Source organism: Quercus suber, unplaced genomic scaffold (genome assembly GCF_002906115.3).
Source record: "Quercus suber isolate HL8 unplaced genomic scaffold, Cork oak 2.0 scaffold_91, whole genome shotgun sequence".
NCBI classification, from domain to species: Eukaryota; Viridiplantae; Streptophyta; class Magnoliopsida; order Fagales; family Fagaceae; genus Quercus; species Quercus suber.
The window spans coordinates 1,347,380-1,374,456 of NW_027069556.1; the positions used below are offsets into that span (position 1 = coordinate 1,347,380).

Consider the following 27,077-nt stretch of genomic DNA (forward strand, 5'->3'; position numbering starts at 1 on the left):
AGTGGAGAGAAGGAAAACGTCAGTTTATATAAATTTACGCATATACCTTTGTTAAAGAATGATGTCCAATTAAAACTAAAAAAGCGATAAACAACCAAAAAAAAAAAAAATCAATCAATCACCTAAATTTATTAAAAAATAAAAATCATGTCCAAAAAATAAATCACATCTAAACAAAAAAAAAAAAAACAAAAACAAAAAACACAAAAGAAAGCATAAAAAAAGAAAAGAAAAAAAAAAAAGAATATGAGCACTGGACAAAGCCTGCCCAGGAAAAAAAAAAAAAAGGGATAAGGAGAAGAGGCCAGGAGAAAGGTAAAAAAAGAGAGTAAAGAATTAGAAGAGCAACGTGGACGAAGCTCTTGTGCAACTGCACATAAGTATTTTCATCCAAAAATGATGCCCAATTTTTCTTTTTAGTTTTCTCCTCATTTTGGAAAAAATTTTTTGGTGCGCCGGAGAGAAAATACCTGAACCTTATTATTTATTTTCTTTCCTCTCCATCTAGACAAAAACACTCTAAAAAAGTTTTAATTTCCTTTTTTTTCTAAAGTTTTCCATCCACCCTATTTTATCTTCATACAAACACACACTAAAGTGTGTGGGTAAGAATAAAAAATTAAAATTATTTCACTATTCAGCTTATTTTTGTTACTATTCATGGATTCTATTGCACTTTTTGGCACTATTCATGAGCTCCACTGTACTATTTTAACTAACTTTTACTATCTACCGTACTTTTAACAATAATTTTTCAGTTTCAGCAAAATAAGTGATATCCAAACACACCTAAAGGAAAGGTGAAAATGGTACCGGTTAAATTAATTTTTAGATCTTTAATGATTTCCTTCTGCAGGTACAAGCACCTAAAATTCAACTCATGTTAATTAGCAAGAAGTGAAAACAGTACTCATTTAAATTAAAATTTTCAATAGTCAATTAACTTATTATAGCTCTTGGGTCATTTCAATGCCGTCTTTGTGCGTTATATATATGTGCAATTTAGGTCTTAAAAACGAAGTTAGGTCTAATATATATAACTGGTCTTACGACCTACCTTAACCCCCCCATTTGACCCTCCATTCTTCTAGAAGATGCAGAAATTGTTGAATTTTAAACTTCTTTAGAATTAAAAAGAATTGAAAAGACGAACAACATAGTCTATTTCAGGGGGCTGGTCTACAACCGTATCAAAAATGCACCCACACGAATCTTACACCGCATTTCTTATCACTTTCCAGATAAGGACACCAACCCTTACCCCACTGACACGAAAATTAGCGGCCAATGAGCGTTAGCAATCAGAGAAGATGTTACTAAAAAACTGATTTCAGCTGCCAGGTCATAGGGAAGATTTCTTGTGAAATAATTATTTATTGTATCTGACATATTCATCATCTCTCTCAAAATCTATGGTCTTAAAAATCTCGCTCACAAAATGTAAGTCCCACAACTGTGTAGGTCTAGATATTGTAAGAGGAATGATATATGCCAAATGCATTAACTATTAAAAAATTAATTGTTAGTTATGACACATCAACCTGTTAGGCAGGTGATGTGTGTATTGCCCTTGTTTATGGGCTTGGCCTACAGACATTTTACAAGAGATTTGAAAGAGTGTAGAACAAATCAAATTAATCAACCCAAGCATTTCCCTAATAGGAATTTCTGAACTAAGGAATTGCCATATCTAAAGATTTGATCCTAAATAAACATAGGTTCAGAAACCAAAAATGTTAATGTCTTCAATGTGACAGAAATGCAAAATCAACTGATAAGTCAGGTTGCATTTGCATCATCACAAATAGACGATTTAAATTTGAACACGTCTTACTTTATGAGACAAATTATGAAGTAGAAGACCTTGTTCCTAGAACTGCAAAACCAACAATAAATATACTATGAACACCTACAGGCAAGACAAAAGATGGTGCATGGCAGATGCCCCTCACTACCAAAGACGAGATAGCAAAACTCCAGACTAATGGAGCCAAATTGAATTGGTTCATTAAAAGAACCACTGAGTTGACAAAGTAACTTGGAACAACTCTGCAGGCATTAACAAAATATACTCCAAGTGAAGTCTGATTTTTCCAAATGGAAAGTAACTCCAATTCTAGTCCTTTGAAGACAAAAACAGCTACTCCATACAAGAGAAGATGAAAGAACAAAAGCTTTAAATCGAGATTCTCATAACACATTATTGTAAAATCATATGAAAAATGGCTAAGTAACGTAACTGAAACATACCCCACAAGAAATTCACAAGAAATTCAGAATTTCTGTAAGATTGTAATTTTGTACCTGCATTTTTTTATGAATAATAAATAATAATGCCATTTCTTACCAACATTGGTAACATGGTTCATAGTTCACTCTACACTACCATTCACAGTACACTCAATTTGAAATCATTCAGTTGGGAAGAAAATCTCCAGCAGAGCATACCAAGTTCCTGAAACCCCAAGAACAATTCCTAACAACATAATCCCCACATCCAGAGTCCATCCTTTCCATCCTATCTCGCTCCTAAACACCTTTAAGTGAAACAAGGGAGGCAAAACAAAGCCCAAAGCACAGCATACACCACTCCCCACCAAAGACAAGAAGTCAGCAAAATTTGGGACAGACAAAGCCACCAAACTCACCAATACAACCAGCAACCACCTCAGCCACAGGCAGTAAGACCCACCCCAAAACCGCCTCTCAACAATCTCATAAACTGGGTTCATCATTATAGGCAATGTAAAGAACAAATTCACACAAAGACCAAGTTTAACGAGAGTGCTCACAAAGCCTCCACCCAAATTAGCTGTGATCATATCCTTTGTATCTTCTCCAAAAGCAAAGTAACCGAATGCTCCAAATCCCCCATACATCAAGGCAATGAAAGCCATGGTCAAGGCCAAGACTTTCCCAAACTTGTCCTTATCTTTCATCTCTGACTCCAAAGGCAAAGCCATCCCAACCCCTTCAAATGAATAAACAGCCACACCCATTCCATAAAAGAACACAGAAACACCCCAAAGGCCTTCACAGCATGGCTCTGTTTCAAAAAAACCAACACATCCTCAACCATCACCACCCCAATTGCTCCAAGATCAACCACATCAGCAAAAATACTCAAAGGGGCTAAATGGGTCAAACTTGCAATTGAATTCAACCCCAACTGAAAAGGCAAGCACCCCCATATGTAAAAACTCTTGGGTGCCAATCCCAGAATCGTGGTGCTCAAATTACCAACATCAACCAAAGTATTGCCAATGAAAATCAAATAACCAACACAAAAGCCAGCTTGTGATAAAATAATCAGAATATCAACAAGGAATCTACCAGTTGGGCCACAAACGGTGAACCCCAAATCTCCAAAAGATGCAATCTTTGAGAATCCATTAGAAGATTCAAGCTTCCGGCGAGTGTAGACCAAGAGCATCATGCAATAGTGAGTTAGAGCAGCCACAGAGAAAATCATGAGGAGGTTCATGACCCAACCTGTGCGCTTGAAAGAATAGGGAAGGCCTAAAACACCAGCACCAACAATGGCAATGAAAACATTGGCAAAGGTCTTGGCTTGTGAGGACAAAGCTTGTGGTGAGTGACCAAGAAGAGGTGTGTCTTCTCTGGGTGGTGATGGAGCTTTCAATGCATTAGAGGAAGACCCTGCTTCAAAACCCATTATGTAAAACTCTGATTTTGACGCCAAAAAGTTTGTCTTTTCTAATCAAAATTTTGGTTTTGACTCAAAAAGTTTTGATTATTTGTAAAATTCTACAGAACTGAATGAATGAAAAAAATATGTCCATGAAAGAGAGAGAGGGCTCTGATTGTGTTTGTTAAGGCTTGGCAGATATATGCAAAGAGATTGAGAATTGGCAACGTGAATGGAGAGAAGGCTTTGGTTTCGGGTGTTTCAGTTTTCAGTTTGTGACAGAAAAAGTAGGTGGAAAATGGAAAATGAATGAGAAATCTTTATTGGCCGATAATTACCCGGCGGAAATCTAAACAGTCCTAGCTGAACTGGACACTTTTGTGGTTTACAGTTTTTATATGATGAAAATATCTGTGATTCTTTTTGGAAATAAAAGGGCCATTAGTGGTTCCTTAAAATGTTGGGAAATGATTTGCTTATAATAGATGGTAAGGCAGTTGATACTGTTGTTTAAACTATATTTTTGTTGTTTAAACAGTGTATATACGTTAACCCAAAAAAATAAAAAAGTATAATACTTTTTATCTAATGTATTTTTACAATATTTAAACAATGTTACTAAAAATCTCTTACCAAACCGGCTTAGTTTGAGCATGTAATGAATTTTTTTTTTTGGGTCTAGTGTTATATATATATTTTTTAATTTTGGATAAGTTTGTTTGTTTGTTTGTTTTTTTTTTTTTAATAAGATATAATTTCTACTCTAACTTAATCTAAGTGTATATGTGTGTGAAACTACCTTCTAGAGACTTGAACCCCGGCTCTTACCCCTACACCTTACAATTACTTATACTTGTGGAGTAACCATCGTACCAAGGGTGTGCGGTGGTGGATAAGTTTGTTTTGAAAATATGAATTAGTAGGAAAATGTCCTATCTCGTAGCCATTTTAAGTGGAGTTGTAGATATATTTTTACCGGATTGTCCTCAAATTTTTTTCCTATTAAACATAAGGTTTATGGATATTTCTAAACCACATAAAAATACTCCAATTCAAATATGAGAATTCTCTTATAAATAGTATATAGATTATATAAGAATAGAAGGTGAAAATTGTGCCAAGTGCCAACCTAATAAAGAGTTTCCCAACCCAAAAAAAAAAAACTTAAGATTTATAGAGATAATTGACTTATTAAGATTTAGATTAGAGAAAATGAAGGTTCTAAATTGTGCCAACTTATTTAAAAATTTATAATTATAGATTTTTTTTGAGAATTTTATAATTATAATTATAGATTAATTTAACCATTTAAATTTTAAATGGCTCAACCTAAACTTTATAAATAATTTACATTTACATTTTTTTTAATAGGAACCGTACATTTACTTTAACTTTAAATCATAACCATTAACTATGATTTAATGGGGAGGACTGTGCCAACTCATTTGGAGAGGATGAGTTAACTTTCCAAGAAAGGGTTTGTGGAGTTCAAGTGAAAGGCAAATGATATCCTTTATTTTTAAGTTCAAGAATTTGGTTAATAACCTTTCATTAAACCAATCTGAAATGCGCCAAAGGCCTTGTAGCTGAATTGGTACCTCCCCATGCACAAAGTGCTTGGAGGTCTTGGGGGGAAAGGATTCGAGCTGCGAGGTTAGCAGCATGTTGTAATGATCTCTCTAAAAGAAAAAAATCAATCTGAAATGCAAACATTGCTATGCTCTTCAAAAAAATCAATACAATTTGGCAAACATTCATATGCTTCTCTAAGGAGAACATTACCATTTAACTCACCCCAAAAAACATCAAAATTGGATTGAGAAGAGAAGTCTCAACCTTCTCCACCACAAAGATAACAGAGCTTGGTGTCATGAAAAGGAATCCATTGGTGCAAGATCCAACTGTTTGTTGCCAAGGAACTCAAATTTGAACCAATTCAAGTCGAATCTAGGCCAATCTTATACTAAAACAAAATCTCAAGGCAATACGTGCTTGTTTTGTAACTAGTTACATAAATAGTTACATAGAATAGAATTTTTATCTTATATTAAAAAAAGGAAAAAAGAAAAAAAGAGAACTAGTTACATAGATATTTTATATTTCTGAATTTCAAAATTATATCAACAGATTAAATATCTATATTACTGCAAAAGGTTCAAATGGTGCAAGTTGAAATTATTTAATTGTCAATAGGTCATAAAATCTAATCTTAAAAGGAATGCTAGAATTTTAAATACGTGCTTGTTTGATAGTAGTTGATATCATTTCATTTTTAGTTTTTGTTTTACAATATTATACCTAAAACAAATAATGTTTTTTATATAAAAAAATAGATGCATTTACAAGTTGCTCAAATAAATAGAATTGAGTCATATACTAAAGCATAATTTTTAACTAAAAAAAATTAACGACGGGAGCAATAATGCTAATTTTTTAAACTTGTGCGATTTCTAGTTTTACTTTAAAGTCCAATAACTTTCATTTTATAAAACTTTATTACTTTATAAATTTTAGGGAACAAAATAATGTATATGGGCCAAATTATATTTCTCTTATATATATAAAAAAATAAAACCTAAAAAAGAAAAAGGAAAAAAGAAGAAAAAGAAAGTAAGAAGATGAAGGTGGCCTATGTTAGCAAGTAGTAATTTATACTATCTATAAGATGATTCACTTCTTTAAACTGAATTTTTATATGGTTCAGAATTATCTCTTAGGTTGAATAGAGGGAAAAAAACTTGAGAACAACCCAGTTAAAATATATCTCTAACTCTATTTAAAATGTCTACAAAATATAACACTTTCTTATTAATGACTGGACATGTGTTTGTATCCTGATAGGTCTAGTGGCCAGTGGATAGAAGCCGGATCCCTTATTAATCCATATTTTCAAAAACAAACTTATCCAATTTTTTTTAAAAAGAAAAATTATGACATCAGACCAAAAAAGAAAAAAAAGAAAAGCTTCATCACACGCGCAAAGCTTAAGGTTTTATGATATTTATGAGATTTTGAGTTTAAATCTCTTGTGAACATATTTGACCAACTTGGAGCATAAGACAGAATTGCATATTGGAGAATAGTTTTTTTAATATAAAATAAAAATTTTACTATACCTTAATTTAAATGTATATGTATGTAAAACTTGAAATCAGACTCTTACCTTTCTCCACCCTCGAGCACTTATATTTTTGAATGACCAACGCAACAAAAATATGCTAGGGTGATTGGAGAATAAAATAAAATAAAAATGTAGTAAAAAACAAAGTGAATTTTTTGGTACTATCGTTTGTAAAAAAATAAAATAAAATAAAAATGTAGCAATAAACAGAGTGAATTGACTGACTCTTCAGAGCCAAGTCGAGAGAGTAAACGCACGCGGATCTAAAGAAATGAAATTCTGAACCTTAAACCATCTCCTAAAAGTAAACAAAACAAAACTAAGTATTTTGTTTTGCAGAGGAAGCTTTAGCTTTAGCTTAGCTTCTAGTTCTTCCAAATTCATAGTAAAATTTTTTATCAAAAAAATTCAATTTTTCTCAAAGAAAGTAAAAAAATGGCGAACATGGTCCTCTGCGACTATCGCTTCCTTCTCGTCGTTGCAGCCGTGGCCTTCATCTACATCCAGGTACCACTATCGATTCCTCGGAATTCACGCTCAAGTTGCTTCCTTTTGTTGTTGTTGTTGTTGTTTTGTGCCAATAATATTCTCTGAAAAAGTAGTAGGACTTTTCATTTCACAATTTCGTAATGTGGGTATTTATGTTACAAAGCTTTTAGCTTTCTCAATCCTTTTTTTTTTTTTTTTTTGGTTTGATTTTGAATAGATGAGACTGTTCGCTACACAAACAGAATATGCTGATCGCCTTGCTGCTGCGGTATGTCTAATCATGATGCTTGTTAAAAGAGAATTTTATGGGTATAAACTTATCATCATGGGGTTGCACATTGATTGTTTTTTTTTTTTTTTGGGAAAGGTTGAAGAAGAGAATCATTGTACGACTCAAATGCGATTACTAATTGATCAAATAAGCATGCAACAAGGGCGAATTGTGGCACTTGAAGGTGGGTGTGTGGTTTTGTTTCTTTTTCTTGTAATTTTGATATTGCTATAGATGTTTGTTTTAGGAAACATCACACATCAGTTACTGGTTTTACAAGGTCTTTTCCAAGAGATGTGTAGTAGACTATGAGAAAGTATGGGGAGCCATTGGTTTGGTCACGATTCGGTGATTGTAATGTGTTAAAGTTGTTGGGTAATTAAGTGATCAGCAGACGCACATAATGGTTGAAGAATGTGGCCATCAGCTAGATATGAGTTACATTAAATGTTTCTGATTAATTTGGAATTGTAACTGGGACATGTTAATTAAGGAGGTAATAGAGAGTATGACTTTGGATATGATAGAATGGTGAAAAACAATACATGTGGCTAACTGTGATTAGTCTGTTGAGGATCCATAGCCAACTCCAAAATTATTAGGGCTAAGGCTGGGTTGTTGCTTTTGTATTGGGGAAATTTTGTTAAAATCCTTTTGAAGCAATCAGGAGGTCATCGAATGAAATCCATGTTTTGATTTGGGTCATATTGTCACTATGATTATGGCACATGTTTAACTTTAACACTTGAGATAAATTTCTCGCATATGACATAACACATACGTGATCCCATGGTAGTGGTAGTCAATTTTGCATAATTGTTTGATCTTCCTTGGGCATTGCATGGTCATTCTGTGGCTATTTTTTGTCCGTTGTTGTTCCCCTGTCAAAAAATGAAAACATTTCATATATGTAGTTCCTCACAAGGATCTGGACAAGGATTATTTTTATTGCTTTATTATCTCTGTTTCTCTGTGTCTAAGTTGTTAATAACTAACAGAGAGTTTATTGGTACTTATTCTTTTAAGACTGCTTCTATTTCAGAAGAAAGGAAACGCCGAGAGCAAGATTGTGCACAACTGAAGGCCCTTGTTGAAGAACTTGAAAGTGTGTTTATCAATACTTAAACATAACTCTTGTTTTTAAGTCTATTTTATCTCCTAATATTTCCTTCCCCATGCATAACATCTGATAATCATTGCTGTTTTGAAAATTTGTGGATATTGATTAAGTGATTCCCTATATGCTTTCATAGCATGCATGTATATATGTTCAGGTTGTGTAATCTTTTAAAAAATGTATGTACACAAGTAAATCCTTCCCAAATATATCGAATCAGATTTAATTGCTGGCAAAAGGATGGAAACCTGAAAATAGCTAATTTGAAATAAAAAGAGCTTCAAAGACCAATTTTGAGAGAGGGCAATGCATAACCCACACCCCCCCCCCTCCCAAAAAAAAAAAAAAAAAAATGTCTTCATCATTTGATGAATCTGGGTTCACGTTCTCAAAGGCATTCGGGGAGAACTATCTTCCCTTCCTACGTACTCCATGTGATTCTTTACGATACCAATTTGTATTTAAAAAGGTTGAGAAAACTTCAAGAGAGATTTTTAGTGGGGAGGGCAGGGCAATGTTTCTAAATTCCATCTAGTGAATTGGGGGTAAGGCATGTTCACCAATGGAGGGGGAAGGATTGGGGATTTGAAAATTGAGTACTTTTATCAAGCCCTTTTAAAGAAATGGTTGCAGAGGTTTGGAGTTGAGAATGAACATCTTTGGTGACATTTCATTTTTGCAAATATGGAGAAACATGGCTGTTGGACAAAGGTGGTAGTTAGGGGTCTATGGAAAGTATTAAAGGAGTGTGGAATACTTTTCTGAACTTATTAGGTTTTTGGTTGGAGATGGCTCCTGAGTTCATCTTGGCTTTGACCTTTGGTGTAAGGATTGCTCTCTCAAAGAGTTCTTTCTTAACTTGTTTAGATTAATAATGGATAAGATTTCTCAATCGCAATGTATCTTGTTGATAATTGAGGTACATGGCATTGGAATCCTTAATTCACACGGTCCTTTCAGGATTAAGAATTAGATTCTGTGGAGAATCTGTTTGATTTGTAGTATTCAAACTTTGCGTCTAATAACAAGAGGATCAATTATCCTAGAGCTTGACTAAGGATAGAAAGTTTGGGGTTTGACGTTAGTACAATGATTTTCTTAGAGAATCTACAAGAGTACAATTTTTAATGGAGGACAGTATCTTAGAAAGTTGCTTCTTTTTTTTTCTTTTTTAATTTTTTTTAATTTTTTATTATTATTATTATTATTTTTTATAACTTGGATAAAACTATGATGGCAGACAATCTTCAAAAACAAAGTCTTAAGGTTTTTGATTGGTGTTTTAAGTGCAAGAATAGTACGGAGTTAGTTGAGCACTTCTTACTTCATTGTTTAGTGGCTTGGGATATTGGTAATTTTTATTTGCTAAACTCAAGGTAGCTTGGGTTATGCCAAAAACTGTGCAATAGATGCTAGAGTGTTGGCAAGGAAGATTTCATTGTCACAAGAGTTTCGAAAATATGGAAAGCAGTTCAATTATGTGTTTTGTAGACAATTTGGCAAGAGAGGAACAATAGAACTTTTAATGGCATATAACGCCCGTTATGCAATCTATGTTAAGATCTTTGACTACATTGGGTAGTGTCTCTGCATCATCTTTTCTAAAGTTTTAGATCTTTTGAATCTCATATTGTAATAATTTAGGAGTGGTTCAATGCAGTTGTGGCTCTAGGAATTTTGTTTAGGGTGTTCCTTAGGAAGCATAAATTACACAATCTTATTTTTTTTTAGCCTTTAGGTAATTAGGTTTGATTCAATGTTATTAATTCCATTCCGTTCCGGCTGTAACAGCCGGAAAATACTGTGCCAGTAAACAAATTGGAATAGTAACCCATCCTATTCCACTTTGGAAAAAATTTAGGGTCATTCCGGTTTATTTTGGGTGTTTCGGTAAATACCGGCCGAAATTTAAGATTCGGCCGGCATGAAGTTTGTGCTTAAAAAAAAAGAAAAATTGTTCTTAAAATCAAAACAAGTTTGCATTCTGTTATCCAAAAAACCTCAAATGGAAAAAAAGAAAAGAAAAGAAAAGAAATGAACAAAGGTACTTGTACAACTAAAAAAAATCGTATTGAGAAATTTGAGACTCAAAACTTGAGAAGAGGCACCACCGCACTGGTACTGGTAGAAGACACAGAAGTTACGAATAAGGAGGAAGGCAAAACGTAGATGTAAAAGTGTAGATGAAAATGCGATAAAATTTAAAAGTAAGAAGTGTAAAAATCGAGGAGACAGGAGACGTGTGTGGTTAAGAAAAAAGTAATTAAAAATGAAAAGTAATATATGTTTGGTGAGGAAAAATAATATTGTAATAAAAAATAATAAAAGGTTGAAAATTGTGTTGTATTGGACAATGTGCTCAGTCAAAGGAATCAAGCCACTGTCCAGCCTATATTAGTTTTATTATAAATATATATATATATATATTTATATATTTTTTTTTTTGAGTTTTTCCTTTTTGCTTGAAAGATCCCAAAATATTGTTAAGTTGCTCAAATTATGGACCAAAATTTAATTTTATTAGCATAAAAAAAATTCAAGGTGGTCCCAAAATTTTTTTTAAAGGTAAATAAATATAAAATTTTAAATTATTATATAATTTTTTTTTTCAGGTCAGGGTGGTCCTGGGACTGCCCTGGCCATAAGGTGGGGCCGCCACTGGTTCAATGAGCACTTTGCTAATTCATACTAGCTTCTCCTTCAAATAAACATTTTACTTATCAAAAAAAAAAAGGAAGAATGCTTTAGCCTTGAAAGACATTGGCAATTCTCTATTCATGTTTGTCTTATATGGATTGTGCAGATTTATTTCCTTTGCTGCTCTCTTTACAGCCAATCGACTTTAGTTTTTTATTTTTTTGTTTTTAAATTAATTGGTTACTTGGTGATTTTCTTACTTGTGAATCTCCAAATTATTGAGTAGATTTCTTTGCTGTTGCATTCAGGCTCTTTTCTTTTATGTCATTTTGATATCATATGAAATTACCTGTTTGACACAAGGCACTTAGCATCCTCTCTTGTTAAATTTTCAGTAAAGGGCCTACAGAGACTGACCGACAAAGTACAGGTTCTGATGAAATATGATGTTTTCTAACTATGTTTGTTGTTTCGGGTCTTTGCTTCTAATCCTTCTGACAAGTTGGTATGCCAAACTTCTTAGGTGCCGGTGGCTGCAGTTGTGATTATGGCATGCAATCGTGCAGATTATTTAGAGAGGACAATTAATTCTGTCTTAAAGTATGTTCACTGCATTCTATGTTTTGTGCTTTTAACTCAATTTTTCATATTTTCAGCTGACCCTCTGGCATGATTCTCCATTTTCCAGATATCAAAGTTCTGTTGCTTTGAAGTATCCTGTCTTTGTATCCCAGGTACTTACCTTTATAGGCTTGTTATTTCTGTTTTACAAATTAAGGTTTGCGATATGGGCATGCTTGATGCCCTTAAAACTATGTTCTTACTTAAGCTGTGGTTTTGAAGAGACTCATCACCAAGCATGGTGGCTTTTATTTTCTCTCAGGATGGAAAACATCCAGATGTTAAAAGTAAGGCATTGAGTTATGATCAGCTGACATATATGCAGGTAACTGTTGTGCATTTGTGAAGTTGTTTTTCGTGGTCAAATACCACTGGATAGTAGGGATTTCTTGCAACTGTCGAACATGTAGATGTCTGTCCTGTATATATCAAATATCTTCAAAGAAAATTTTCCTTGGCAGTGCTTTTAAATGAACATGAGACAAGTTTATCATGTTATATAAAGATTTGATTTTGTTGGTATACTCATATACTTTTAATTAGAAAGTGATTTTAATGTTCAACCATCAACTTATGTCCTTAGGAATAGCCTTAACTTGAGAGCTGTCCAGATTACCTTGAACACTGACTTCATTTCACTGCAGCACTTGGATTCTGAACCAGTGGAAACTGAAAGGCCTGGAGAGATGGTTGCATACTATAAAATTGCTCGTAAGGATATCTTGCTCCTTCTTTGATAACTTCTATAAACTTCACTGCTTATGTACTTGCTTATTTTTAGGTCATTACAAATGGGCATTGGATGAATTGTTCTATAAGCATAACTTAAGCCGAGTAATCATACTTGAAGGTGAAACATTGTTGCTTTATTTTTTTTCTTTCACTTCTTATAATATTCCTTTGAGTTTGTGGAAGAAGTGTATACTGATAAAATAATATCTCTGTGCATAGATGATATGGAAATTGCACCCGACTTTTTTGATTATTTTGAGGCTGCAGCAGCACTCCTCGACAAGGATAAGTACTGTCTTCCGGGAGAACTCAAAACTTTTAAATGATGGATATCATTTTATTTGAGTTATACTTCCAAAATTGATTTTATCATGTTTTTTGATTTTGAACCATGCTAGGTCCATAATGGCTGTTTCCTCATGGAATGACAATGGACAAAAGCAGTTTGTGCATGATCCTTGTAAGTTCTTTTCATCCCCCTTTTAGTATCATTCATTGATTAGACATTTTATTTGCTAATGTTTAAATAATATTTTGATAATTATTGAAACAGAACTTTCCTGTACTTTTTGTTTGCTTGATCTGCTATTTGATGTGCTCTGCAGATGCGCTCTATCGTTCAAATTTCTTTCCTGGACTTGGGTGGATGCTGACTAGATCTATATGGGATGAGCTGTCTCCAAAATGGCCTAAGGCATATCCTTGTTTTAATTTACTTTTGTGCTTGGATCCAACTATCCATACATATTGATGCATCTCTGTTTAAAATTTTCTTTAACAAAACCTTACTTACTGGGATGACTGGTTGAGGTTAAAAGAGAATCACAAAGGTCGACAATTTATTCGTCCAGAAGTGTGCAGAACCTACAATTTTGGTGAGCATGTATGTATTGATTTATGTGTTAAGGTTTTTATTTTATTTTTATTTATTTATTATTATTATTATTATTATTTGGTTTTTAGGTTTTCATTATCCCCCACCTCAGGTTTGCTGATAACGCAAGCATGTATTGGAATATTTAGTCAGTGAATGTATATTATTATATGTGCATGCAGTCAAATACTTGAAATTTATCAGTGATGCCACCAAATCTTCTTAGACAGTTAAAATTGTTCCTTGCAACAGCATATATTCAGGAAATTAACATAGTGAATTAAATGTTTGTGCGTTTACAATGGACAATTCAACCTGGTTATATGCAGTCAACAAATTTTTTTAATGGATAATATACTGTTAGATGTCTACTTGTTTTGAATCTTTATTTGAAAATCACTCATTTTCAGAATTTTGAAGTACCATTTAAAGTTTGATGCTAAATGCTGTGCTGATTTTTGTTGTTTCACCTGAGGAATATTAGTGACTTAACTCAGTGATTAAAGTAAACCTAGAGTGCATGCAGCCATGCCAATGAGCTCTAGTTCAAATGGCACCTCATTCCCTTGTAAGAGCAAGGTCTAGGGTGAGGTCTTGGGTCCAAAACCCTCTGAGTGCATAACTTAACCATTGAAAAAATGTGGATGCAGCTGTCTTTATCAATGTGGATTTATTATGGATTTCTTTTGAAGTCTTTACGTGATTTCTTGCAGGGTTCTAGTATGGGGCAGTTTTTTAAACAATACCTTGAGCCAATTAAGCTTAATGATGTCCAGGTTAGTACCAATTTCTCTTTGATTATTCTGTCTTGTTTGATTTAGTACTCGTTTCTTTTACATTTTAAATTTTAAAGATTTTTCCTTTTCTTTCCAAAAGGTTGACTGGAAGTCCATGGATTTGAGCTACTTGATGGAGGTAAAATATATCTTAGTTCTTTTTGAAGTGACTGCAGCCTTTGTTACATTTATGGTTATATAAAATATCCTCTAATCTTCTTAGGAGAAGTTCACAAAGTACTTTGGTGACATGGTGAAAAAGGCTAAACCTGTCCGCGGAACAGATGTTGTTCTGAAGGCATATAATATAGACGGTGATGTAAGAATACAGTACAAAGACCAACCAGAGTTTGAACGCATCGCAAACCAGTTTGGAATTTTTGAAGAGTGGAAGGTAATCCCTCACGGTTATGGCATACATTTCCTTTCATTTATACTCATATGGGGACTAAAATGTTTGATTTTATTTGAATATAGTGGATGATATGGTGGATAATTCCTGTTTTGTCCATCGACTTTGTTAGTGCTAGAGCTTTGATTAATAATAGCAGAGTTTTTAAGCTAAATAATTGCATACAATTACTGTTATCATTGCACAGAGGAAGTGATGAACTTGGTATTCAAAAGATTTTGAAATCCTCTTTGGCATTCTTATTATCGAGTGGTTGGATAATTCCTTTTTGCCTAGCTATTATTGTCAGTCTGACTTGTAATGTTTTGGGTCTATTTTGAATGTTGCATGCAATCAAGTGTGTGGTAATGAACCTAATGGTGCTTTTGTAGTTTTGTTTTCACCTTGACATAAGGAAACAATGAAAAGTTGGAGTTGATCTCACTCTCTCTCACACACTCCTATACTTGCACTAGGAAACTAGCACATTGACAGTGACAGAATACTAGCTGAATTATTTTAATCTGGCCTCTTTGGCTTTATGTGTTGTTGCAACTTGCAAATTTGCTTGTATAGTTGTATTATCTTTATTTGAAACTGATTTTTCTGCTGCTTTTTCATAAAAGCTTATGCCGTGCTTATCTTCTTGCTTTTACTCTTTTCCAGGATGGTATACCAAGGACAGCATATAAAGGAGTAGTTGTTTTCCGGTACCAAACCTCAAGGCGTGTATTCCTTGTTGGTCCAGATTCCCTCAAGCAGCTTGGTATTGAAGGTGCTTGATGCAAAAACAGGTTAGTGTAGTGACCACGTACACTTCATTATTGTCTTGTAACTTCACCAGAACCACCTTCAATATTGGTTGCTTAAAACTGTTGAAATTTTTTTGAGAGTAACTTAGTGATGAGTTCTTATTTATTAATTGGCATGAACGATTGTCTCTCATTTTAATGGACAGAGTTTATGGGGAGAGAATATTTTGACTGGGATAGACAATTGAGTCCAGGCAAAAGAATTGTTTTCAAACTAGACGGGGCACTGTTACAATTAGATATACAGCACCATTTACACTAAAGGATCTGGCCCCGAGTTCACAGGTTGAGTTTCTCAACAGCAATACCAACTTCTGTAATTGACACATTTAACAACTTAATGTAGCAGACACATATCTTTGCGCTCGTCAAGGTGGTTATCTCCAGAGGTTTAAACATTTGCAGATGGTCTTAATATATAGGCAAGAAGATGCCATGACTTATAAGTGTATACTTTTTCAGTTTTTATTTAAGCCCTTTTATTTTCTTTGATGGATAGCCACAATATGAGAATGTAATCCTAATTGTTGATTTGTGGCATCAGATGTACTTGTTGACACTGCGCAGTTTTGATATCAAATGAACCTCAACACGATAGATTCACAAAGGGTTATAATTTATGCACCGCCATATTAAAAAGGATGAGGCTTTCGAGTCAAGACTCCAGACTAAAGAGAGCTCTTTATGGATCTCATAAAAAAATTCCTGAAATTGTAGGATTTGGCAATTAGTAGCCAAAAAAAAAAAAAAATTTTTTTTTCTTCCAATCAGAAGTCACAGCTCACTACTTGCAAGTTGCAAGGGTGTTTCAAACGCTAGCGTGCTTTATTATTATTACTTGTATTTCATGGTTTTCCCGAAAGTCAGAGAAGTACTATATAAATTGTAGGATCATCATATTAATTTAACTAGTTGAAGACTCATGCGATGTGTGGAAATAAATAATTAATTATTTTGTAATTTATAATATAATGTATAATTTTTTTTTCTTTAAAATTTGTTGAAAATAATTTGTTCTTTCTAAAATTTAAAAAATTTCTATTTGATCAAATTAGGTCTACTTTGGTCTCATTCCGTCCAATTTGGTTCACTGGGTTAATTTCAGTCCCCTTTGATTCATTTTGGATTGATTGAGCTTTAAATTGATTCTTTTTAAATGTTGTCTTTTCAAGTTTAGCTCAAAATTTTTTTTTTTTCTTTCATAATTTTTGAGTTGAAAAATATGAAATTTTATTATATTTGAGCTAAATTCTCTAGTTTTGAGTTAAAAAAATACAAAAAAAATAGACATTAAAAATTAGAAATATGAGTCCTAAAAATGCAATAAAAATGATATATATTCAAAAGTCCAATTTGGTCCATTATGTCCTCTTCCGTCCATTTCGATTTTATTAGGACCACTTTGGTCCGCATTAGTCCTAATCGGTCCATTTTAGTCTACTTTAGTCCTATTCGGACCATTTGGTCCTCTTTGGTTTTATTCGATTCATTCTGTCCACATTGGTTCTATTCGGTCCACCTCAGTCCAATTTGTTCCTATTCTGTCCTTATGTCTACTTTAGTCCTAATCAGTCCATTCATTTTTATTCGGTCCCCTTCGATCCTATTCTGTCTACTTCAGTCTTATTCGGTCCATGTCGGTCCAACTTGTTCCCATTCAGTCTTATTCCATCCATTCGGTCCACTTTGGTTCATTTGGTCCAATTTGGTTCATTTTGGTCCACTTTGGTCCATTTTTGTGGAGTTACATATAGGGAAAAGACATGTTTGGGTTAAGAATACCTATTTTAAATCTAAATTTATTAAAAAATATATAAATCTCAAATTTGTAATATCTGAAATTTTAAACATAACATTTATTGTTACTACATAATTGTTGAGTCATATTAATGTAACATTTCAAATCATTTTGGTTCAGCTAAATTTAAGTGAAAGTCTTTCTAATATGAAGGCTATGAATATAATCTAATCTTTAAGGTAGTTATTCATTTGTTTTAAAGTCATTACTTTCAAGCAACACACACACACACACACACACACACACACACACACACACACACATATGTATGTATGTATGTATGTATGTGTGCACGCCTAAAATGAGGCTATTGGGCTGGGTCTCGCTTGGACTCACAACTTATTTGTATAGTGGGTTTGGATTTCCTACTTTGGGTTGTTCTCGGCACAGAGACTCAATGAGATCATTTTTCTCTCTCTCTACGTCACTTCCTTCTTTTTCCCTCGAATCTTTCCATCCCCCCATCCCTTCTCTAGCTTCTCTTATTTATAGCCAATTATTAGCGGGGTGATTATGATTACTTCCAAAACTAGTGTGATGAGGGGTCCAATGTCATTAATTGTAAGTGGGTGTTTAGGTGAGAATGGCTTTAGAAATGGTTCCCACTTCAGCAGATGTGCTCGGCAACGATGTTTCCTAAGGCACTGTCGGGCACGTAAAGGGTGGTGTGACCGAACTACCGCAACCTTGCTCGGGGACGACTTGCCGAGCAAGGACCACGTGGCAAGGCAAGATGCGAGCTAGCGTCGGCTGCCTGCTCTTTAGGCCTTCGAGTAACACTCAGCTTTGGGCTCATAGCTTTTGTGGGTTTGGGTTGGGATTTGGGCAGAATGGAGGTTGGGCCTTTGGGCCATGCTATTGATCCATAGTCCAAGGCCCAAACGGACTTGGATATCACAGGGCCGTACAGTATGTATGTATGATTTTTGTTTAAATAAATTTATACTGAATATGATAATCAAAACTCATAAGAAACTTGTACTGAATATGTATAATTTATTCTTTAAATTTTATTGTACATAATTTTTTCTCCCTAAAAATTAAATAATTTCAAAAAGTAATTTCCATCACTCTATTTTTACAAATATACAATTTAATAATAATAATAATTTTTTTTTAACATTTTTGATCGATATTATTCTTTTTTGAAATGATCAACATTTTTCTAACTATTGTTATTATACATTATATTTTCCCAGTTTCTTTTGGTACAATTAAAATTTTTAAGTTTCAAAGTTATTATTCAAATTCTAATTCTTTTAAGGAGATTATCATGATAACCAAACTTTTTATATAATTACAATTGATATTATTCAAATAATTAATAGTACTCTCAACCCAAAGTTGTATTTTTCCATTCTTAAATAGGCACACCAAATTATATTGAAGTGATTAGAAATAGACCAAATGGACCAAATAAATCAAAGTGGATTGAATGGACTGCATTGGACGGAAGTTGATCGAACAGGACCGGAGAAGACCAAATGGACCAAAATTGAGCAAAGTGATTCAAATGGATCAAACTAGACCGAATAGACCAAATCTTTCTAAATTGACCAAAGTATACTAAAATGACCGAAGTGGACTAAAGTAGACCGAATTAGACCAAATAGATGAAGTGGACTGAAACAGACCAAAATGGATTGAATGTCTATCTGTAATTAGCATAGTCAAGATTGTGTTTTGATATAAACTCAGATTCTTACTTCCAAAATAATTAAGTACTAACTCAAACAAAAATCAAAACGAAATTATAAGAGAAATAGAGATACTACTTGTAATGGGAACTAAAAAATACAAAAACAAAATGTATGGAACCAAAATAAAGTTTTAAAAATCACAATGATCCATCAATATAAAGTAGAGTTGCAAGAAAGAATAAAAAAAGCAAGAGAGAGAGAGAGAGAGAGAGAGAGAGAGAATACTATGAAAATTATAGAAAATAATATGAGAAGAAAAAAATAAAAAAAAAATAAAAAAATAAAATAATAAACACTAAATTACTCAAGTCATATTATATTATGTAATAAAATAACATTATATTCTTTTATGTTATAATACCTCACCACGATAGATTCACGAAGGGTTATAATTTATGAACCACCATATTAAAAAGGATGAGGCTTTAGAGTCAAGACTAAAGAGAGCTCTTTATGGATCTCATAAGGAAATTCCTGAAATTGTAGGATTTGACAATTAGCACAAAAATATAAAAAAAATGTTTTTTGTTTTTTTGAGTTTCAACCTATAGTTTTGGCTCCCAATGATTTCGAAGAAAAAAGAGTTATGTTAGGGATATTACAAATTTTATTATTATATTAATCTTTCAAAATCATGTGTGAAATTTTAAACATTTGACAAATTGATAACTAAGTTATTTTATTATTCTTTTTTATTTATTTAAATTATTATGTTGTTGACGTGGCACTACTTATATTCACTATAACATGAGCTCATAAATCTTTTTTTTTTTTTTATTTTACAGTAAATTAAAAAAAAATAAAAAAATAAAATAATAAACACTAAATTACTCAAGTCATATTATATTATGTAATAAAATAACATTATATTCTTTTATGTTATAATACCTCACCACGATAGATTCACGAAGGGTTATAATTTATGAACCACCATATTAAAAAGGATGAGGCTTTAGAGTCAAGACTAAAGAGAGCTCTTTATGGATCTCATAAGGAAATTCCTGAAATTGTAGGATTTGACAATTAGCACAAAAATATAAAAAAAATGTTTTTTGTTTTTTTGAGTTTCAACCTATAGTTTTGGCTCCCAATGATTTCGAAGAAAAAAGAGTTATGTTAGGGATATTACAAATTTTATTATTATATTAATCTTTCAAAATCATGTGTGAAATTTTAAACATTTGACAAATTGATAACTAAGTTATTTTATTATTCTTTTTTATTTATTTAAATTATTATGTTGTTGACGTGGCACTACTTATATTCACTATAACATGAGCTCATAAATCTTTTTTTTTTTTTTATTTTACAGTAAATTTGATAGTACTTATAACTCTTTTTTTTTTTTTTTCCACATAATTTCTCAAAGCTGGGAAATATTCTATTATCCCATGAAATTTTTGATAAATAGAGTAATTCTGGATTTCTAGTACCACAACCAATTCCATACTCGTTTTTACAACTACCCTGTTCAATGACATACATATATGTGCTGTGGTCAAAACCCTTCGCCCTACTTGCAAGGGTGTTGTAATTAAACTCAGCCGTACAATCTCTCTCTCTAGATTTTCCCAATAGTGTGACATGTACCCCAGATAAGTTCTAGGTCAAGTTTTTAATTCTAACACTCTGTTTTTTTTTTTTTTTTTTTCCTTTTTTGGCAATGAGTGCAAATATAATTTTCTAAAATGAGAAAATTTTAGAAAGTAAAAAATCACCACATAAAACAAAAAAAGATCTTCTAAACATACTGAGGTGCCAAGGATGCCAAATCTATTGTTCGTCTCTTTCCCTATAGTTTCCCTTCTAGACAGAATAGCACTAGTATGGGCTTGTATCAAGAAAACAAAAAAAAAAGAAGAACAGGTATGCATTTTTAAACTTTTTAATGGACTATAATTTATTTTTATTTATGATTTATCGTTTAGGAAAAGTGTTGAAGAATGTCCAAGGGTCGAAGAATGTCCAAGGGTCTTGTAGTTTAGTGACATTACCAGCTTCTTCTTCAAAGAGAATCTTGATTCAAAACCTCCTCCCTTATTAATGATACTAAGATCATATTTCATGTGCTAGATACCTCCCTTCCTTAGTCATTTTCAACCAAAACAGAATTTTGTTGTTGTTGTATAGTTATAAATATGGGTAATTCCAATTGCATATATTTTTTTTTACATTTTTTTATACAAGATAGAAATTCTACTCTTGCCTAATTTAAGTGTATATGTGTGTGGAGATGTTTTATTTTGGGAGGTTATTCTTATGGGGTTCTAGCTAAAGACTTTCCATCTTCTAAAGAAAATGGTTATTGAATTTATTAAACTTGTTATTTTTCTCTTAAATTTATGTTAACTCAATTAATTTTTCATATAACTTTATATCAAAATATATGGAGTTCATTATAGCCTATAAATGGAAAGTTCATAATGATTAGTTCATATCTATCTTAGAGCATTTCTATTAGCTTCTTTAAAAAAATATGCATTTTGTACTATTAAAACACATTTTATTTATTTTATATTGTCACTTTAAAAACACACCCCACATTCCATTTTTTATTTTAAAATCTATCACACTAAAATAATATATTTTCTTTTTATCCCACGTACTTTTTTATTGTTATTTTCTTCTTCTCAGACAAATCGAAGGAGAGAGTATAAAATATTAGTTTTCACAAAGATACACAACACTACAGTAATCTTTAAAAGTAAATAATGCAATAGCAACACCCATACAGAGTTTTAGTGTTTTTTTTTGTTTGCATTACCCAATGGGAATGCTCTAAGGGGTTAAGTGATAACCCATGACTAATGTCATTATTTGTATTGCATCATGTTTCTGGTTCTATCGCTCCCCCTTGCCCCACTATGCCTAAAAAATAAAAATAAAAACCTATTTTTTGCCTTCATTTTAACTAATCAAAGTTCTTATTTCTTTTATTAATAAATTTTTAAAATTTGGTGTGAAACATAGCAAAAGGGTATTATAAGAAAGGTAGTCAACATAATTAAAATTGGTTTCTTGTTGTTAGAATTATGATTAAGTGATTAAACTCATAATTTCCCAATAGCTTAAGTTTTTGGAACAATTAATAATTTAACATGGTATCAGAGCAGAAAATCTTGAGTTTGATCCCTGTTTTCACTCTATCTCCTATTTAATATGTTAAATTCCCACTTGTTGGACCTTCACTTATTAAGAGGAAGTTTAGACCTATCAGTGAGGGGGAGTGTTAGAATTATGGTTAAGTGATTAAACTCATCATTTTTTTAATAGTTTAAATTTTTGGGATAATCGGAAATTTAACATTTGTAGCTCATACTTTTTTTAAAATTTTTTTTTTTATTTACATTTTTAAATTGCAGTGAAAACTTCAATAGTAAAGCTGATCATGGAAAATGAATCACATTCTCACATAGCAGATGAAAATTGCTCTTTGGGTAAAGATGTCATGGAAATATTAGCAAGACTGCCAGCAGAAAGCCTTATCGAGGGTTTGCAAAAGTTGGTTTAGAATGATTTATGATCCAAACTTCGTACACAAATTTAAGCAAGTATTCATCATTAGAAAATTTCTTCGGCTTCAATATTTAGTTTTGAATGTCAACAATGGCAATTTGACAGGTTTTTTTTTTTTTTTTTTTCCTTTTTTGGCAATGAGTGCAAATATAATTTTCTAAAATGAGAAAATTTTAGAAAGTAAAAAATCACCACATAAAACAAAAAAAGATCTTCTAAACATACTGAGGTGCCAAGGATGCCAAATCTATTGTTCGTCTCTTTCCCTATAGTTTCCCTTCTAGACAGAATAGCACTAGTATGGGCTTGTATCAAGAAAACAAAAAAAAAAGAAGAACAGGTATGCATTTTTAAACTTTTTAATGGACTATAATTTATTTTTATTTATGATTTATCGTTTAGGAAAAGTGTTGAAGAATGTCCAAGGGTCGAAGAATGTCCAAGGGTCTTGTAGTTTAGTGACATTACCAGCTTCTTCTTCAAAGAGAATCTTGATTCAAAACCTCCTCCCTTATTAATGATACTAAGATCATATTTCATGTGCTAGATACCTCCCTTCCTTAGTCATTTTCAACCAAAACAGAATTTTGTTGTTGTTGTATAGTTATAAATATGGGTAATTCCAATTGCATATATTTTTTTTTACATTTTTTTATACAAGATAGAAATTCTACTCTTGCCTAATTTAAGTGTATATGTGTGTGGAGATGTTTTATTTTGGGAGGTTATTCTTATGGGGTTCTAGCTAAAGACTTTCCATCTTCTAAAGAAAATGGTTATTGAATTTATTAAACTTGTTATTTTTCTCTTAAATTTATGTTAACTCAATTAATTTTTCATATAACTTTATATCAAAATATATGGAGTTCATTATAGCCTATAAATGGAAAGTTCATAATGATTAGTTCATATCTATCTTAGAGCATTTCTATTAGCTTCTTTAAAAAAATATGCATTTTGTACTATTAAAACACATTTTATTTATTTTATATTGTCACTTTAAAAACACACCCCACATTCCATTTTTTATTTTAAAATCTATCACACTAAAATAATATATTTTCTTTTTATCCCACGTACTTTTTTATTGTTATTTTCTTCTTCTCAGACAAATCGAAGGAGAGAGTATAAAATATTAGTTTTCACAAAGATACACAACACTACAGTAATCTTTAAAAGTAAATAATGCAATAGCAACACCCATACAGAGTTTTAGTGTTTTTTTTTGTTTGCATTACCCAATGGGAATGCTCTAAGGGGTTAAGTGATAACCCATGACTAATGTCATTATTTGTATTGCATCATGTTTCTGGTTCTATCGCTCCCCCTTGCCCCACTATGCCTAAAAAATAAAAATAAAAACCTATTTTTTGCCTTCATTTTAACTAATCAAAGTTCTTATTTCTTTTATTAATAAATTTTTAAAATTTGGTGTGAAACATAGCAAAAGGGTATTATAAGAAAGGTAGTCAACATAATTAAAATTGGTTTCTTGTTGTTAGAATTATGATTAAGTGATTAAACTCATAATTTCCCAATAGCTTAAGTTTTTGGAACAATTAATAATTTAACATGGTATCAGAGCAGAAAATCTTGAGTTTGATCCCTGTTTTCACTCTATCTCCTATTTAATATGTTAAATTCCCACTTGTTGGACCTTCACTTATTAAGAGGAAGTTTAGACCTATCAGTGAGGGGGAGTGTTAGAATTATGGTTAAGTGATTAAACTCATCATTTTTTTAATAGTTTAAATTTTTGGGATAATCGGAAATTTAACATTTGTAGCTCATACTTTTTTTTAAAATTTTTTTTTTATTTACATTTTTAAATTGCAGTGAAAACTTCAATAGTAAAGCTGATCATGGAAAATGAATCACATTCTCACATAGCAGATGAAAATTGCTCTTTGGGTAAAGATGTCATGGAAATATTAGCAAGACTGCCAGCAGAAAGCCTTATCGAGGGTTTGCAAAAGTTGGTTTAGAATGATTTATGATCCAAACTTCGTACACAAATTTAAGCAAGTATTCATCATTAGAAAATTTCTTCGGCTTCAATATTTAGTTTTGAATGTCAACAATGGCAATTTGACAGGTAAAGTATTAGAAAATTCCTGGTGCACATTTTTTCGAATTGAAGATGCCTATAATGGGCTGATACTTCACAAATCTACAAATTATAGCAATCTCCACGTCTATAATAATAGCAATGACCAAATGATCACCATCCCTCTGGTGCCACTAACGAGTTCAAGAAACTACTATTCATTGGTACATGATGTTTCCATCCAAAAGTACAAGGTCGTTTGCTTTTGTTTGCGTAATCATATTGTGAAGTGCTATATATATGTTCTGGATAGTAATGATGATGAAGTAAATGAAGCTCCTACTTGGAGGGAATTGAGCTTCTCTTTCCTAGTAAACTTTCCAATTTATCCCACAGTAGACTTTGGTAGAGTTGTGTGTAATGGGGCTCTGAATTGGATTTCAAAAACTGAAACAAATCTGATGGCATATGTATCAACAATAGACATATCAAGTGAGAAGCTTGGGAAAAGAATTGAGTTGCCATCTAAACCCAGCTTGTGCAACATGACAATATTCTTCAAATGCAAGTTATTAGCTTTCAATGGATTTCTTTGTTATGCTAATCCAAGTTCCAAGGATAAATTTGATTTTTGGATCTTGAAGGGTTGGGATGAACTTAAACCTATTTGGATCAAGCAATATACATTACGCCTTTCATCGGTGATCTGCAAGTCAACAAGTTTGAAGAGTTTCGTTCATGATAATTTCTTACCTCTTGCAATATACCATAGTGTGCACTCTTATTCAGTAGAAGTCATGATACAGTTGTTTGTATACAACGTGAAGAGCAAAGAGTTGAGGAGTGTTGAGGTTATCGAAGATGAATCAGTGGATGCATGCTCCCTTCGTCATTTTTCAAAGTTCACTTTTATCAATAGATCTTTTGGCAGTTAGTTGGATCTTGGAACTAATTATTACTTATTAAAGATATGTGTTAAGATAAATATTTGGATCACCGTGCACCTTTAGCACGATGGTCACTTCACAAATATTAAGTGCTTATAGTAAAATTTTTATCTTGTATCAATATATATATATATATATATGGATTTCAATTTATTAGTTCTTTTTTTCATCCTCAATTTTGGACTATTTTCTTATTAAGAATGTAATTAAAACATGGAGCTCATGTCTTATTACTAGCTATATATGTTCACTTTTATTAATAGACCTGTCCGTTGAAATTAATAATTAAGTTATTAGTTATCCTATTTGGGTATCCAACGGCATTTCACAAATTTGACCTAGTCCCACGCTACATGCTTGATTGTTGCATGTTGAGTGAGTCTATAATCCATATAGGAGAAGAATGAACAACCATAACTTGAATGGTTGCAAAAACACAATGGGAAACTAATTAAGTTAGAGAGTACCTTTTTCTCTCCTATATTTTGTTTCTTGGTATGCTTAGAGAGCATCTTGTAGATCTAATGGCCAACCTGCATGGTCTAATGGCTAGCTGAAGTCCGGTATGGTGGGATCCAACCATACCTCGTCTTAAGTGCTTTCCACATCTCTTGAGGTATTTGATACTCCTCCAACGTCTCAACAATCACATCATTGTGCATGTATTGCATAATATTGTAAAGTGTGTGCATTGATTTTTCTTAAGCCAACTCTCGAAGGCAATAAAATCATGATGAAGTTGTTCGATCGATATCACCTTGATTAGGGTCAGCTAATTAATGGGTTAGAGTCTTCAAGACCTCGATCGTGTTCATTTAGGACATCTTGGATCTTATGATGCTAGATTTCATAATCATTCCCATTCAACTTATCTTCCATATTCAAATTAACAAGGATGCCTTTTGAAGCCATATAAGATATAACTACAAAAATTGTGTAAGTAATATTATACACATGTTCTAAAAAAGATTTGCTCCGTCAATCTAAATTAAATTAAATAATTTATCCCTTACTAGCTTGTAACTCATGCATGCACATAGATACATTTAAAAATTAATAAACATGGTTTTTTATCATAAAAATATATATAATTTGTCAAATTATTAGAAAAAAGTGAATGTAATTAGTTGCATGTTAAAATTCTTGCCCTATTTTAATACTACTTATGCTCTTTTTTTTCTTCTTCTAATTTTTAATAACATAGAACATGTGGTAACCTTTGTTGTGTGGTGATTTTTCATGAGTAGATATATGACTAGTTTCTTATTTTTATTTTATAGTTCATTAATATATTGAACTCTTAGTATTTTGCATTTATTAACTCATTTGGCATAAAGATTTAAAAACTTAAATGGACACATGACACAAAATTAGCCCATAATTGAAATCTAATTGATTTTTCTCTAAATTTTAGCTTTAAATATATAATAGCTTGTAACCCTATGCATATGCATGGATACACTCAAAAATACAAAAAGATGCATAATATAATTCTTATATATATAATTTAAATACTATTGATAATCATTTTTATATTTTGTTAACTCTTTAAAAAAAGTTTAAAGATATTATTGGGTAT

The 27,077-nt window shown here is 32.1% G+C and overlaps 2 protein-coding genes across 2 annotated transcripts; one reads left to right on the plus strand and one right to left on the minus strand.

Moving 5' to 3' along the window:
• Nucleotides 1–2,160: 2,160 nt before the first annotated feature.
• Nucleotides 2,161–4,080, minus strand: LOC136067928 (amino acid transporter AVT3B-like). The gene is given in 2 exon segments (XM_065774390.1): nt 2,161–3,025; nt 3,028–4,080. Coding segments are annotated over 2 exon segments (1,263 nt in total). The 5' UTR covers nt 3,677–4,080; the 3' UTR covers nt 2,161–2,411.
• A 2,912-nt stretch (nt 4,081–6,992) lies between these two features.
• On the plus strand, nt 6,993–16,097 carry LOC112010582 (alpha-1,3-mannosyl-glycoprotein 2-beta-N-acetylglucosaminyltransferase). The gene is made up of 19 exons (XM_065774391.1): nt 6,993–7,277; nt 7,477–7,527; nt 7,627–7,714; nt 8,573–8,635; nt 11,680–11,714; nt 11,808–11,884; nt 11,973–12,018; nt 12,168–12,230; nt 12,550–12,616; nt 12,687–12,755; nt 12,857–12,926; nt 13,036–13,097; nt 13,243–13,332; nt 13,426–13,520; nt 14,225–14,287; nt 14,388–14,426; nt 14,511–14,681; nt 15,345–15,472; nt 15,637–16,097. The coding sequence occupies exons 1-18, from the start codon at nt 7,206–7,208 to the stop codon at nt 15,459–15,461; spliced, it is 1,338 nt and encodes a 445-aa protein (XP_065630463.1). The 5' UTR covers nt 6,993–7,205; the 3' UTR covers nt 15,462–15,472; nt 15,637–16,097.
• Nucleotides 16,098–27,077: the final 10,980 nt, after the last annotated feature.